Source organism: Rhincodon typus, chromosome 48, assembly GCF_021869965.1.
Source record: "Rhincodon typus isolate 14 chromosome 48, sRhiTyp1.1, whole genome shotgun sequence".
Classification (NCBI taxonomy): Eukaryota; Metazoa; Chordata; class Chondrichthyes; order Orectolobiformes; family Rhincodontidae; genus Rhincodon; species Rhincodon typus.
The window spans coordinates 2,720,122-2,734,412 of NC_063379.1; the positions used below are offsets into that span (position 1 = coordinate 2,720,122).

General features: G+C 42.8%; 2 gene segments (V, D, J or C); both read left to right on the forward strand.

Moving 5' to 3' along the window:
- Nucleotides 1-4,970: 4,970 nt before the first annotated feature.
- LOC125488005 lies at nt 4,971-8,654 on the forward strand. The segment is given in 3 exon segments: nt 4,971-5,046; nt 5,591-5,890; nt 8,623-8,654. Coding segments are annotated over 3 exon segments (381 nt in total).
- A 399-nt stretch (nt 8,655-9,053) lies between these two features.
- On the forward strand, nt 9,054-10,196 carry LOC125488006. The segment is given in 2 exon segments: nt 9,054-9,168; nt 9,703-10,196. Coding segments are annotated over 2 exon segments (543 nt in total).
- Nucleotides 10,197-14,291: the final 4,095 nt, after the last annotated feature.

The following is a 14,291-nucleotide window of genomic DNA, read 5'->3' on the forward strand; positions in this document are numbered from 1 at the left end:
TCAGATGGACTTTTCATTGAAATGGGTTAGTAACCCCCACAGTAACCTTCATGAATTTGTCTCACCGCAGTCCAATTCCACAATTAAGCAAACTTTCAGGTGCAAACCTCAAGCTATGCAATCGCTGTTTGAGAGAATATTGCTTTCAACATCACCTGCCAAACAGCAAAGCAGTGCTTCCTTGTCTTTGCTTCTCTGACTGCATCGTTCCCTCGGCCCATGCCCAGTGAATTAACTCGAAGAAACACGCAGTCACGCTTTGTTGGAATAGGGCCTCGCTGCGTGGAACAATTTTCACCCAAGACCGTTGCATATTTCACAAAATCACAAGATCCTACAGAACAGAACAGAGCCATGAGGCTGTTTTGTTTTCAATGTCAACTGTTTAGATGGGATCGGCATAATCCGTTGCACCCTGTCAATAGACCCTCCCAGTCGTATCTTCTTCGTGTCAGTATATAACGCATTTTTAAAAGTACAATTGATATATATGTCAAGTAACTCATTTTAAAATAAAAAAAAACTTCCAACCTTGATCTAGCCATACTGATCACGAAACTGTCACTGTGAATTACAAACATGCATCTTGTTCTTTGATGTCCTTCAGGAGAGAGAATGTGCCATGTTGATCTGGTCTGGAGTACATGTAACTCCAGACCCACAGCAATTGGTTGACTCTGAATTTCCTCTGAAATGGCTCAGCAAGCCATTTGTACGAAGCCGTGACAGAATAAAGCGCAACAATTCAAGAAGTGTCTAATCAACATCTTCTCAAGGACATTTCCGGATGGACAACAAATGTTAGGATAACTAATACATCCACATCCCAGGATGAAATTAAACAAGTTGTCCCATTGTCTTCTGAATTCCATTTTTTTCTCTCCCTGAAATCTCGGTTTTACCAATCATTGTTTGGATTTACAGCCAATAGTCTTTTTAATGGTATTTATTCTATTTTCCCCACCTGCTCTGCCCCCTTTCATACATTGATCCAAATTTGGTTCGAAAGTTAGAATCGTGGACTCCCTACAACTGTGGGTGCAGGCCATTCAGGTTATCGAGTTCATACTAACTTCCAGAGAGCGTCCCACCCAGATCCACTCACCACCCCTCCACCCTATTCTTGTAATCCTGCATTCCCCATGCCTAATCAATCCAGCTTGCAAATCGCTGGGCAGAATTGTCAACTGAGCACAGTCAATCCAGCTAATATGCACATCTATGGAAAGTGCGAGGAAACCCACGCAGAGAATGTAGAAAAATCCGCACAGACAGTTACCACCCGACTGTGGATTCGAACCTCGGCTTCTGGTTCTATGAGGCGATAGCACAAATCACTGAGTTCCACTCAGACTGCATCATCCGACATTACATTCCAGATCCAAGCATCTCGATATACATATATAAATTTAACAATGTCTAGATATTTAAGGAAAATGTGGTTATATGTGTTGCTTTGGAGTATGACACATTCGATTGCAATGCAAACACTTGATTCAAATGCAGCTCTTCTAACGATTTTTTGTCAGAAATTTGATTCGATTCCATTCTACATTGGACAGGAATTCTGGCCTCCTACCTGGAGCGGTCTCCTTCTTTCACGTCGATTGCAGGAGGAGACTCGGCTACACTCAGATGCATGCTGAATAACACAGCTACATGTACTGGCACAGACAGCAACCAGACGGGGAAATAGAAGCTTTACTCCACTCTGGTATAGCAGGAGCGGTTCGAAAGTACATATCCGAGTGTTATCAGGCCAAAAGACACAATGAATTGCTGCTTAGTTTTGAACTGAGAGCTGCCATTCCATCTTACATGTAGATAGACCAACACGAGGACAGGCCACTTTGGATTTGGTGCTTGGCAATGAACCAGACCAAGTCTTAGACCTGTTGGTAGGAGAGCATTTTGGTGGTAGCAATCATATCTCTGTTACTTTTACAATAGTCATGGAAAAGGATAAGTACATGCAGCATTGTAAGGTTTATAATTGGGGGAAGGGTAATTATAATTCTGTTGGCAAGAACTGGGTAACATAAAATGGGAACAGATGCTGTCAGGGAAGAGCACTATAGAAATGTGGACATTGTTTAAGGAATGCATACTGCGCGTGCTCAAAATGTTTGTCCCTAGGAGGCAGGGAAGATGCGGTCGAGTGATGGAGACTTCGTTCTCAAGCGAGGTCGAACGACTTGTTAAGAGGAAGAAGGATGCTTATATAAGGTTAAGGAAACAAGGATCGGAAAAGGCTCCAGAGGGATACAAGTTAGCCAGGAAGGAGCTGAATAAAGGGCTTAGGAGAGCTATAAGGGGGCATGAGAAAATCCTGGCAGATAGGATCAAGGAAAACTCCAAGGCTTTTTATACGTACGTGAGGAATAAGAGAATGACCAGAGAAAGGGTAGGGCCGATCAAGGATTGTAAAGGGAATTTGTGCATGTAGCCTAAAGAGATAGGAGGGGTCCTTAATGAATACTTTTCTTCGGTATTCACGACTGGGAGGGACCTAGTTGTAGGGGAGGACATTGTGAAACAGGCTGGTAGGCTACAGGAGGTGGATGTTAGTAAGGAAGATGTAATAGGAATTTTGAGGAACTTGAAGATAGATAAGTCCACCAGGCCTGATGGGATTTATCCAAGGAATCTATGGGAGCTGAGGGAAGAGATCACAGGGCCTTTGGCGATGATCTTTTTGTCCTCTTTGTCCACGGGTATAGTGCCGGAAGATTGGAGAGAGGCAAACATCATTCCCTTGTTCAAAAAAGGGAATAGGGATAACCCCAGAAATTACAGGCCAGTTAGTCTTACGTCAGTGGTGGGCAAGGGCTCTGAGAGATAGGATTTATGATCACTTGGATAGGCACAGTTTGATTCGTGATAGTCAGCATGGATTTGTGAGGGGTAGATCATGCCTCACAAACCTCATTGAATTCTTTGAAGATGTGACCAAACACGTGGATGAAGGTAGAGCAGTGGATGTGGTATACATGGATTTAAGTAAGGCGTTTGATAAGTTTCTCCATAGTAGGCTCATGCAGAAAGTAAGGAGGCATGGAATAGGGGGAAATGTGGCAGATTGGATTCAGAATTGGCTGACCCTTAGAAGACAAAGAGTGGTAGTGGACGGAAAATATTCAACATGGTGCTCAGTTACGAGTGGTGTACCACAAGGATCTGTTCTTGGTCCTCTTCTATTTGTGATTTTTGTAAATGATTTGGATGTAGGAGTGGATGGGTGGATTAGTAAGTTCGCAGACGATACGAAGGTGGTTCGAGTTGTGGATAGTGCAGAGGGCTGTTCTCGGTTACAAAGGGACATTGATAGGATGCAGAGCTGGGCTGAGAAGTGGCAGATGGAGTTTAACCCTGAAAAGTGGGAGGTGATTCATTTTGGAAGGATAAACTTGAAAGCAGAATACAGGGTTAACGGAAAGATTCTTGGCAGTGTGGAGGAGCAGAGGGATCTCGGGGTTCATGTCCACAGTTCCCTGAAAGCTGCCACCCGGGTGGATAGAGTTGTTAAGAAGGCGTATGGTGTGTTAGCTTTCATTAATAGAGGGATTGAGTTCAAGAGCCGTGAAGTTATGCTCCAGCTATACAAAACCCTGGTTCGGCCACATCTGTAGTATTGTTTCTAGTTCTGGTCGCCTCATTACAGGAAAGATGTGGAAGCTTTGGAAAAGGTGCAGAGGAGATTTACCAGGATGTTGCCTGAAATGGAGGGAGGGTCTTACGAGGAAAGGTTGAGAGAGGTAGGGCTTTTCTCTTTATAACGACGAAGGATGAGAGGTGACTTGATAGAGGTGTACTAAATGATCAGAGGTATAGATAGAGTGGACAGCCAGAGACTTTTTCCTAGGGTGGAGGTAGCTATTACGAGGGTGCATAGTTTTAAAGTGAGTAGAGATAGTTATAGGGGTGACGTCGAGGTAGGTTCTTTACTCAGAGAGTGGTAGAGGCGTGGAATGCATTGCCGGAGAGGGTAGTGGAGTCGGCCTCATTAGGGGCATTTGAGCGGCTATTAGATAGGCATATGGATGATAGTATAAGGTAGGGCTGGAGGTTAGATAGACCTTAGGTTTACATTATAAAAACACCATTTCAAGTCTTGTCCTAGTCATTGTGATCATGAAAATGCTTTTGTGTATCAATAACACTCGTCTGTTCACTGATTTCCTTTTGGAAAGGAAACATAGGTCTGGAGTTACTTTTGCTCCAGACCGACTACAGTGTGGCTCTGTCCAAAACTGCCTGTGAAATGGCCCGGAAAACAAATTATTAATTGCACACAACCGTGACAGAATAAACGACAAAGACAAGAAGGCATCGCACCATAACCTTCTCAAAGTCAATTTTGAATGGGCAATAAGTGTTCATCCAGCAGTCAAACCCAAATCCCAGGAAAGAATTAAAGAAGTGGTCGCCACTCTCCTGTGAACACTTTGCCAACTGAAGTCTCTTGTTTAACAGTGGAATCGGTATGTACTTATAATCTCTCGAGTCTGTCACTGTATCCAGTCCGCCTCTCCCCCACCTGCACACTTCCTTATTCCTGCCGTTTAATGTTTCAGGTATTTGTTTAAATCTGTTTGTGTAGTCACTGTCATTCTGCTAAGACCACACTTTCAGAAAAAGCAATTCAGATTAGAACATCTCGATGTAGAAAAAGTTCTTCAGCTCCCATTTACACTTTTAATAAATTATTTTTCCACTTTCTTTAATGTCTGGACTCGTTTTACTGACATCCCAGTGGAAGAATTGCATTTACTTCTCGAAACAATCCAATCGCTATTCAAATTTGAGTCATGCTATTAACACCACCCAGTCACCCATCAATCCAATGTGTGGCTTAGTTTTCTCAGCAAATGGTATTGAGGAAACAAGATAGCAACCGGATGTTGTGTATTTAGTCATAAGCAGCGGAAGAACTGCTTGTACACATGTCATTGGACTGCACTCCGTTCAAAGAGGCGGCCAATGTTAATGACAGGATCATGCTGCCTGAAGTCTATTTTCTCATCTGGATATTTGCCATGTCCCCAGGTTAGTCAAAGTCACAGCGTGAATGGAACCGTGCATTGCCAAATGACCTGTAGTTCACTTCTCCCATCTGGATGAGAAAGTCATAGACCCGACTCTCACTCCTGATCCTGGAGGTAGAGATTAAGGTTGACATTCCACGCATAATTGCTGAAAATGCTCAGCAATTTTGCAAGGTTCACAGTGAGCATAAAATGATAAATAGAACTGTCCTCTTCAGAAAGTGACAATGGTTGTAATGCCTTATTCGGAGAAAAGCAAGTCCAACTTCAATATTTCAACATGAAACAACTTTTTGAAAGGGGCATATGTACTGGCCTTTACCACATTTCTGGTTTTGAATCATGCTTTGCTCAAAACGGAGGGGACGAATTTTAACAGTGACGAGCTAATTAAGTAAATATTATTGCAGTTCTTTTAATGTTGTTAAATATGGCTTTTAATTGCGATAATTTCTATGTGAATGCAAGCTAACAGTTTCAATGCAGACCTTGTTCTAATGAATTATTGCAATAAATTTGAATGTTTTCCGTTTTCCATTCAACAGAAATTCTGGCCTCCTATGTGGAGCAGTCTCCTTCCATCCTGTCGATTGCAGAAAGAGATTCGGCTACATTCACATGCACACTGAAGGATACTAGCTTTGGCAATATGTACTGGTATAGACAGCGACCAGACCGGGAAATGGAAGCTTTGTTCTTCTCTGCTGGTGAAGGCTCACTTACGAATTACACATACGAGTCCTTTCAGGCCAAAAGATCCAGCGACAAGCTGTTTACTTTGGAACTGAGAGGCGCCGCTGTTTCCCACACGGGCGTCTATTTCTGTGCGTGTAGTAGCGCACAGTGTTTGAGAAAGTGTGTTTGCAGCTACAAAAACCTGCATCCGACACCCACGGACGTTCATGACTCACCTCCCACCAGCAGGGGGGGGGGGCAGAGGATTGATAGTCAGGGCAGATTTTCAGTGACCAGATTAAAAATCAGAGAATAGTGAGGACACAGGATGGAATTCAGCCCGTATTTGCATGCCCAGCACTTTGAGTGAACTCTCCAGTCAATCACTCCTTTTCTTAACCCATGAATGAGGGAGTCGTTTGGCTTCGTATATTTGCTCTATCACCTTTCTAATGACTATATTAAATCTGCTTCCACAAGCTTCTCTCAGATAGCTGTGCTTTCAGGAACATTATAAATTTGTTGCTCACATGGAACATCTCTTCACCAATCACAGGGCCTCCCCCACAACATGATCATTCGAGAAAATCAGTGTCTCTAATTGTTGTTCTTTATTCCACTGCAATCACAATCCAAGGCAATGCTGCATTGTTCTGAGGACCTCCAGCCCATGCGCGTCGATGATCCCCTGTATTATAATGAAAAATCTGCAAATACTCCAGTCTCTCCATATACATTATGTTCTGTTCCCCTGATTCCAGGACATCTCATGTTCCCTGCAGAACTGAATCACAAATCAATGAATTTGGTGTTCTTCTTTGATTTGAATCTTTCTTTGTGCGGAATGAGCTCTCTCCAATAATTTTCCGCCTGCCATTCTCCTGGACGCTGAACAGCCAAAGCAACATCAGCAAAAAAAAAGGCCTCCCTCCCCTTTACAAAGATCTCCTTTACTCACCAAACTCAATGATTCCACCACTGCTCCCATGCTTCTGCGCCAGTACACATCCCCTTCTTATTTATACTGCTGCGATACAACAGCTTCATTGTCTGGCAGGCAAAGAACAAAATTCATGTAGTAATTTAATTATATATTTCTCATTCTTTCCAGAAGAGTGATACATAAATCTTAGAGAAGTCTGAAGGGTCCCGAAATGAGAAGAAAAAAAAACTTTCGAATTCAGTCACAACCAAATATAGCAAGCCGACACAGCAGACCTCTCCGTTATCTATTTCTCCGATTGTACAGCACTTCCCCAGTCTACGCTCAGTTGATTGATTTGAAGAAACACAATCACATATTGGTGGAATAACGGTCACGGCATTGAACAAGACAAAACTTTGACCGACAAATGTTGTGTATTTCATGAAAGCACAGGATCTCTCAGAACAGAAGGGGACCATAAGAGTGCTCCGGTCAGTCACTCTGAAGATGACATCAGCACGATTCCGTGTTCTTTGTGAACACACCCTTCCAGTATTATCTTCCTCGTGTCAGTACATAGTAGTTTTTAAAATTACGATTGAAATCCGTTTCAAATAATTAATTGCACGTTGTAAGGAAAGAATGCAAAGCTTGTTCAAGTCATTGCTGTCAGGAAACAATGATTAAATTTCAGATACATGTATCTGTTTCACTGATGACCTTTCGGGAAGGAGATCTGCCATCCTGGCCAGGTGTGCAGTTAATGCAGCATCAGGGCCGCCGCAGTAATGCTGACTCTGAAATAATTCCTATAATGGCCAGTAAACCATCACTTCGACAAGGCAGTGGCAGAATAGACCACAAAATTCGCGAAGGCATCTCACCACTAACTTCTCAAGGAAAAGGGCAGGCAATGGCCCAGTGGTATCATCACTGGACTATTTCGGGAGGCGAAGGAACGTTCTAGACACAAGAGTTCAATCCTGCAATGGGAGTTGTCGGAGTTTGAATTCAGTAAAAGTTTAGGAAAAAGATTCACGAGGATGTTGCCAGGGTCAGAGGGTTTGAACTGTAGGAAGAGGCTGGTTGGGTTGGGGTTATTTTCCCTGGAGCTTTGGGAGCTGAAGGATGATCTAATAGAGGTTTATAAAATGATGAGGGGCATGGATAGGGTAAAGAGGCAAAGTCTTTTCCCCTGGTTGCTGGAGTCCAAAACTAGAAGGCATTAGTTTAAGGCGCGAGGGCAAAGATTTAAAAGGGACCCAAGGGGCAGCTTTTTCATGCAGAGGGAGGTACAAGTATGGAATGAGCTGCCAGAGGAAATGTTGGAAGCTGGTACGATTACAATATTTAAAAGGCATTTGGATGGGTACATGAATAGGAAGGGTTTAGTGGGATATAGTCCAACTGCTGACAAATGGGTCTAGATTTACATAGGATATCTGGTCAGCATGGACGAGTTGGACTGAAGGTTCAGTTTCCGTGCTGTACAGCTCTATGACTCTATAACAGGAATGTGGAACTGGAAGTCTAATGATGACCATGAAGCAATTGACAATTTTTGGAAAACAGCCAACTGACCCACAAATGTCCTTACCTGTTCTGGTTTCCATGGGACTCCCGACCAAAGCAATATAGTTGTGTCTGAACGCCCTCTGAGCAATTAGAGACTGGCAATAAATGCTGCTTGTCTGGTGATGACCTTACCCCGTTAATTAATAAGAACACAAAAGTTCCGGATGTGCAATAAATGTTAACTCTGTCAGGACCCTCACATCCCAAGAAAGAATTAATGAGGTCACCACTTTCTTGTGAAATATTATTTCTCCTGGAAATCTCTGGTTTATCAGTTTCGATATGCGTCCATATTGTCAAGGATTCATTCCTTTTCTCCCCCACCTGCTCTCACCCTCATTCTTGCCATTTCTCTTTCCATGTATTTCTCAAAATCTTGAAATTTGCTCTAATTTTGTTCAGACCACGCTATCAAAAATGCGTTTCAGATTTGAGCATCTTGGTGTGTAAAAAAAAACTCTTCTTATACAGTTAACACTTCAAACAACCTGTGTTCCATCATTTCAATGTCAGGGATCTTTTTATTGTCAACCCAATTTAACCATTAGTCTTTGGTTATCTAGGGTATATAATCCTTCTTGAAATTTGACCCCTGATATTAACACTGCCTTATCGTCTATTAATCCAATGATTCAGTAATTGGTCTTTGTTTATCCAGGCTATGTAATGCCTTTTGAAATTTGAGACCTGCTAGTAGTTGCGCCCTGTCATCTATCAATCCAATGAGTCAGTAAGAAACAGACTGAGGTGGAGCTTAAGTTTCACAGCAAATGCTGTTGGAGAATGAGATAGCAACCGGATGTTGTGTATTTAATCAGATAGAGTGGAGAAGCTGTCTTCACAGGTGTCATTGGACTTCACTCCGTTCACAGAAGGAGCCAGTGTTAAACGACAGGATCATGTCGTGTGAAGTCTACTCTCTCACCTGGATGCTTGTGCTGTACTCAGGTTAGTCAAAGTCAAACAGTGAAGGGAACAATGCATTGTCAAATAAGCTGTTGTTCGCTCGGTACCGCTCGCCCATCAGGGGTAGAATGTAACAGGCCTGATTCTCACTCCAGATCATGGAGCTGGAAATAAGGTTGACATTAGTCAGAGAGCTCTGCACTTTTAGAATGTTCATAGTGAACACATGATGTTAAACACAACTGTACTCTTCAGTTAGAGACAAACGTTACCAAGTCCTCTGCAAAGAAAAGCATGTCCTGCTCCAGAATTTCAACTGGAACAACGTTTTAAGACGAACATATGCAGTGGCTAATAAACACTGCTGTTATTGGAACTTCCTTCACGCAAGACGGTTTGGATGAATTTTAACAGTAACCTGGCTATGAAGTAAACAAAAGACAAAATGCTTATAGCATGCTTTAAAATTTTACAGTGACAGATTTTATATTACTGGAAGTTCTGTACTTAAATGCAACTGTTGTCCTGAAGAAATATTGTAAGAAATTTGAAATATTTTTACTTTACATTCGACAGATATTCTGGCCTCCAGAGTGGAGCAGTCTCCTTCCATCATGTCAATTTCACGGGGGGACTACGATACATTCAAATGCACGCTAAAGAATACAGATTGCAGCTTTATGTACTGGTACAGACAGCGACCAGACCGGGAAATAGAAGCTTTATTCTACTCTGCTGCAAAAGGAGCTGTTACAAATTACACATCTGAGTCTTATCAGGCCGAACGACTCAGTGAAACACAATTTAATTTGGAAGTGACAAGCGCCTCTACATCTCAAACGGCTGTGTATTTCTGTGCGTGTAGCAACGCACAGCGTTTGAGGCCGTGTCTTTGCTGTTACAAAAACTTGCATCCAACTCCAGGCACGTTCAGGGCTCATTTTCCACCAGCAGATGGGGACAGACGATTGATGTTCAGGGCGCAATTTCTGCGACCACGTTCGAAATCAGAGAATCGGAAGAGCAGAAGATGCAATTCAGCCTTTCTTTCCTTTCCCAGCGCTTTTTAAGGACTCTTGTGGCGATCTTAACTTCCCCTTGTTGTTGATCTATGAACTAGGAAATTGTTTCCCTTGATATTTTTACTCAATCACCTTTCCAATGTCATTAGTAAACTGGCTTCCAAAATCTACTCTCAGTCAGCCATACTTTAAAGTTCATTACAAGTTGCTCACCCTCTTCCCTCCTGAAACTCAAATGCCCCCTCCACCCCCCATCAGCTAATAACTTTTCAAATTTGTGGAAATCTGTGTGGCTGATGACCATCCCTTGTAGCACTGAAATGAGCTTCGTCTGTCCACTCCGAGGAAACATTTCATTATTCTGATCAGCCTGATACTATCTCCCCTGAAGGACCCCTGTATTATTCTGCAAATCTGCAAATGATCCAGCCACTTCACAGTCTCTCATATGATGCATGTTCTGTACCCAGGATACCCGCGCATCTCATCTCTCCCGCACGTCTGTCTCAGCCTCTGTTGTGATTCTTTCCTTTTCGTTTGGAATCAATCCTCTTGAGCAATTTGGCACCTGCTGGTGTCCTGGAAACTGCATCAGATGGAACAATAGCGACGAGAAAACAGCGCCTCTCTCCCCTTCACACTAATCTTCTTCACTCACCAAATTCTCAAAGACTTCAATCTGCTCCAATGCATCCGTGCGAATTCACACCCTCTAATTATTTATTCTGCTCAGACTCATGTGACTTCACTATCTGGCAGGCGAAGAAACAGATTCATGCTGTAACTTAATTATATTTTCCTCATTCTCTCCAGTAGAGAGATTAATAACCCATGCTCAATTTTGATGGGACCCTAAAACAGTCAAAGGGTAATAGTAGCCAAGGGATGCTATAATTGATGAAAAACTTCGACTGTTAAAATGTTAGGAAATCATTCACTCACAAAACTCACGTTAATGTCTCTCAATCCCAATGCATCCCTTGCTGGTGCAACCAAAAAAATGCTTCTACCTACACGATTCTGGTGACATCTCTCTCTACGGGTTCACACCCAGATTTACACTTCTTACCTTGATCTCGTCCACTTGTGACACCAATCCTCTCCGAAATGGGCACGTAAGCCAATCACTCATGAAGGCATTTCAACACTGTGGTGTAGCGAACAAAAGGGAAAGGTCAAGTGTCAAGTTATGTGATTGTTTACTTGAGAGAATACTCCTTTCGGCTTCTACTCGCAAGCAGTGCACTACAGGCAGATAAGTGTGCCCTCTGTGTTGTTTTCCTGGCAGAGCTTCTTTCTCTCAGCGCACCCCCAGTGAATGAATTTGAAGAAACACACAGTCAAAAGGCAGCAGGTTTGCTCAGTGTTTAGCACTGTTGCTTCACAGTACCAGGAATCCAGGTTCAATTCTTGCCTCAGGCAACTGTCTTTGTGGGCTTTTCTGTGCATGTATGGGTTTGCTCCGGGTGCTCTGGTTTATCCCACAGTCCAAAGATATGCAGGATAGGTGGATTGGCCATGGAAAATGCAGGTTTGCAGGATAGGATAGGAGGATGCATCTCAGTGGGATGCTTTTTGGAGGGTTGGTGTCGACACACTGGGCCCACTGACCTGCTTCCATGCTGTAGTGATTCTATGAAACAATGGTGTAATGAGCCTCCCTACGTTGAGCACTGGAACAAATCGACTTTACATGTAATTGCACAGTCTGCTTTCAGGAACTTCACTCAGACAGCGTGCTCTAAGAGTCAATATAAATGGTTGCACACATGGAACATCTCGATTTGGTCTATAGGTAAATCCAGTAACACAGCAATGCTGTTCACCATTCATCTTCACTGAAATGGGCGAGTAAATCACTCAGCGACATTCAGGGATACGTCTCACCTCAGTCCAAACCTACAATGAAGCAGAAATGCAGGAGCAATGCTCAAGCTATTGAATCGTTTATTTGAGAGAAAACTCCTTTCTATCTCACTTGTCAAAACAGCAGCGCAGCATTCCCTCTGTGTTGCTTCCCTGACAGCGCATTCTTTCCCTCAGCCCATGCCCAGTGAAGTAATTTGAAGAAACACACACACACACGTTGGTGTAATAAGTCTCACTGTTTGGAACAAGGGAGAACTTTGACCCAAGAACGCTGCATATTTCACAAAAGCCCATGATCCTCTAAAACAGGGTGTTCTTATCAATGTCAGCTCTTCAGATGAGATCAGCACAATTCATTGCACACGTGAAAACACCCTCCCAGTATTACCTTCCTCGTGTCATTATATACTGTCTGTGAAAATGTATCATTGAAATCTGTTTCAAGTAACTCAATATGCCTTAACAACAAAAAAAAATTAAAGCTTATTCATTCGTTGCGATCACAAAACTGTAATTGCATTTCAGATACACATATTTCTTTCATTGATGCACTTATTGGAATGAGACCTGCCTTCCTGACCAGGTCTGCAGTAAATCTAATTTCAGACCCACAGCAGTAGTGCTGGGCTTGAAATGGCCGATCAAAGCATGACTACTGCAAAACCGTGAGTGAATAGACAACGAATTTGTAGAAGGCACCTCGTTACCACCTTCTCAAGGACGACGCCAGGCGATGGCCTCGTGTAATTATTGCTGGACGTTAATCCAGAGACCTAGGAATATTCTGGGAACCTGAGTTCAAATCCTGCCTCAGAAGATGTTGGAGTCTGAATTCATCAAAAAAAAAGAACCCAGAAACTAATAACGAACGTGAATTAATTGTCGATTGTTGGCAATTCACAACTGGTTCACCAATGTCCTATTACCTATTCTGGATTACATGTGACACCACATTCACAGCAATGCAGTTGCCTCTGAATTGCCTTTCTGGCCATAAATGCTGGCTATGCTGGCGACGCCCTTATATATTCTGGATGTGCACTAAATATTAGCCCAGCCATGACACCAAATCCCAAGAAAGAATTAAAGAACTGATCCCCTCTACCTTGTTAACGCCGGTTTCCCCTTGAGATGTCTGGTTTATCAACTTCAGTACATATTTATAGTCCCTACACTTTGTCACAATATTCATTCCATGTCATAGAATCCCTACCGTGTCGAAACAGGCCATGCAGCGCAACAACTCTACATCGACTCTCTCAAATAACATTCCACCCCGCTAACCTACCCCAGTAACCCTGCATCTCCCATGGGTAGTCAAACGTACACATCTCTGGACACTATGGACAATTTCGCATGGCCAATCCATCTAACTTGCACACCTTTGGACAGTGGGAGGAAATCGGAACAAACCCATGCAGACACGGCAAAATATGCAACCTCCACAGAGACTGGCACCAGAGTCTGAAATTGATTCCGGGTCTGCAATGCTGTGAGGCAGCAGTGCTAACTACCGAGCTATCTTGCTACACACATCCTCCCATGTGTTCTCTCTCATTTGTGGCATTTCCCTTTTCATGGATTTACCCAAATCTGTTTTGACATTTGCTCTTATTCTGCTCAGACTACGCTTTCAGACAATACGTTTCAGATCAGGGCATGTCAATGTATAAAAATGTCTCTTCATCTTCAATTCACACTTCAAGGAACGTATCTTCCATCACCTTCAATGTCTGGAGTCTTGTTACTGGCGACCCAATTTAAGAACGGCATTTGCTTGTCCAAAATATGTAATCACTCTTGAAATTTGAACCCTGCTATTAAACGCGCCTGCCATTTTTCATTCCAGTAATTCATTGAAAATTATAGCGAGATGGATCTTAGGTTTCGCAGGAAATGGTGTCAAGGAAATGACATAGGAACCGGCTGTGGTGCATTTAATCAGATGCAGTAGAGAAACTGCCTTCACAACTGTCATTGAATTGCAATCCGTTCACAGTCAGAGCGAGTATTAAACGACTGGAACATGCTCAGTGAAGTTTATTTCCTCATCTGGATGTTTGTATTCTATCCAGGTTAATCAAAGTCACACTGAATTGAAGAATGCAATGTCAAATACACTGTAGTTCATGTGGTAGGACTCTCTATTGGGGTTAGAAAGTCATAGCCCGACTCTCACTCCAGATCCGAGTAGGAGATGGAAATCAAGGCTGACAATTCACGTGTCATTGCTGAGAGAGCTAAGCACTTCCACAAGATTCATAATGAACACAG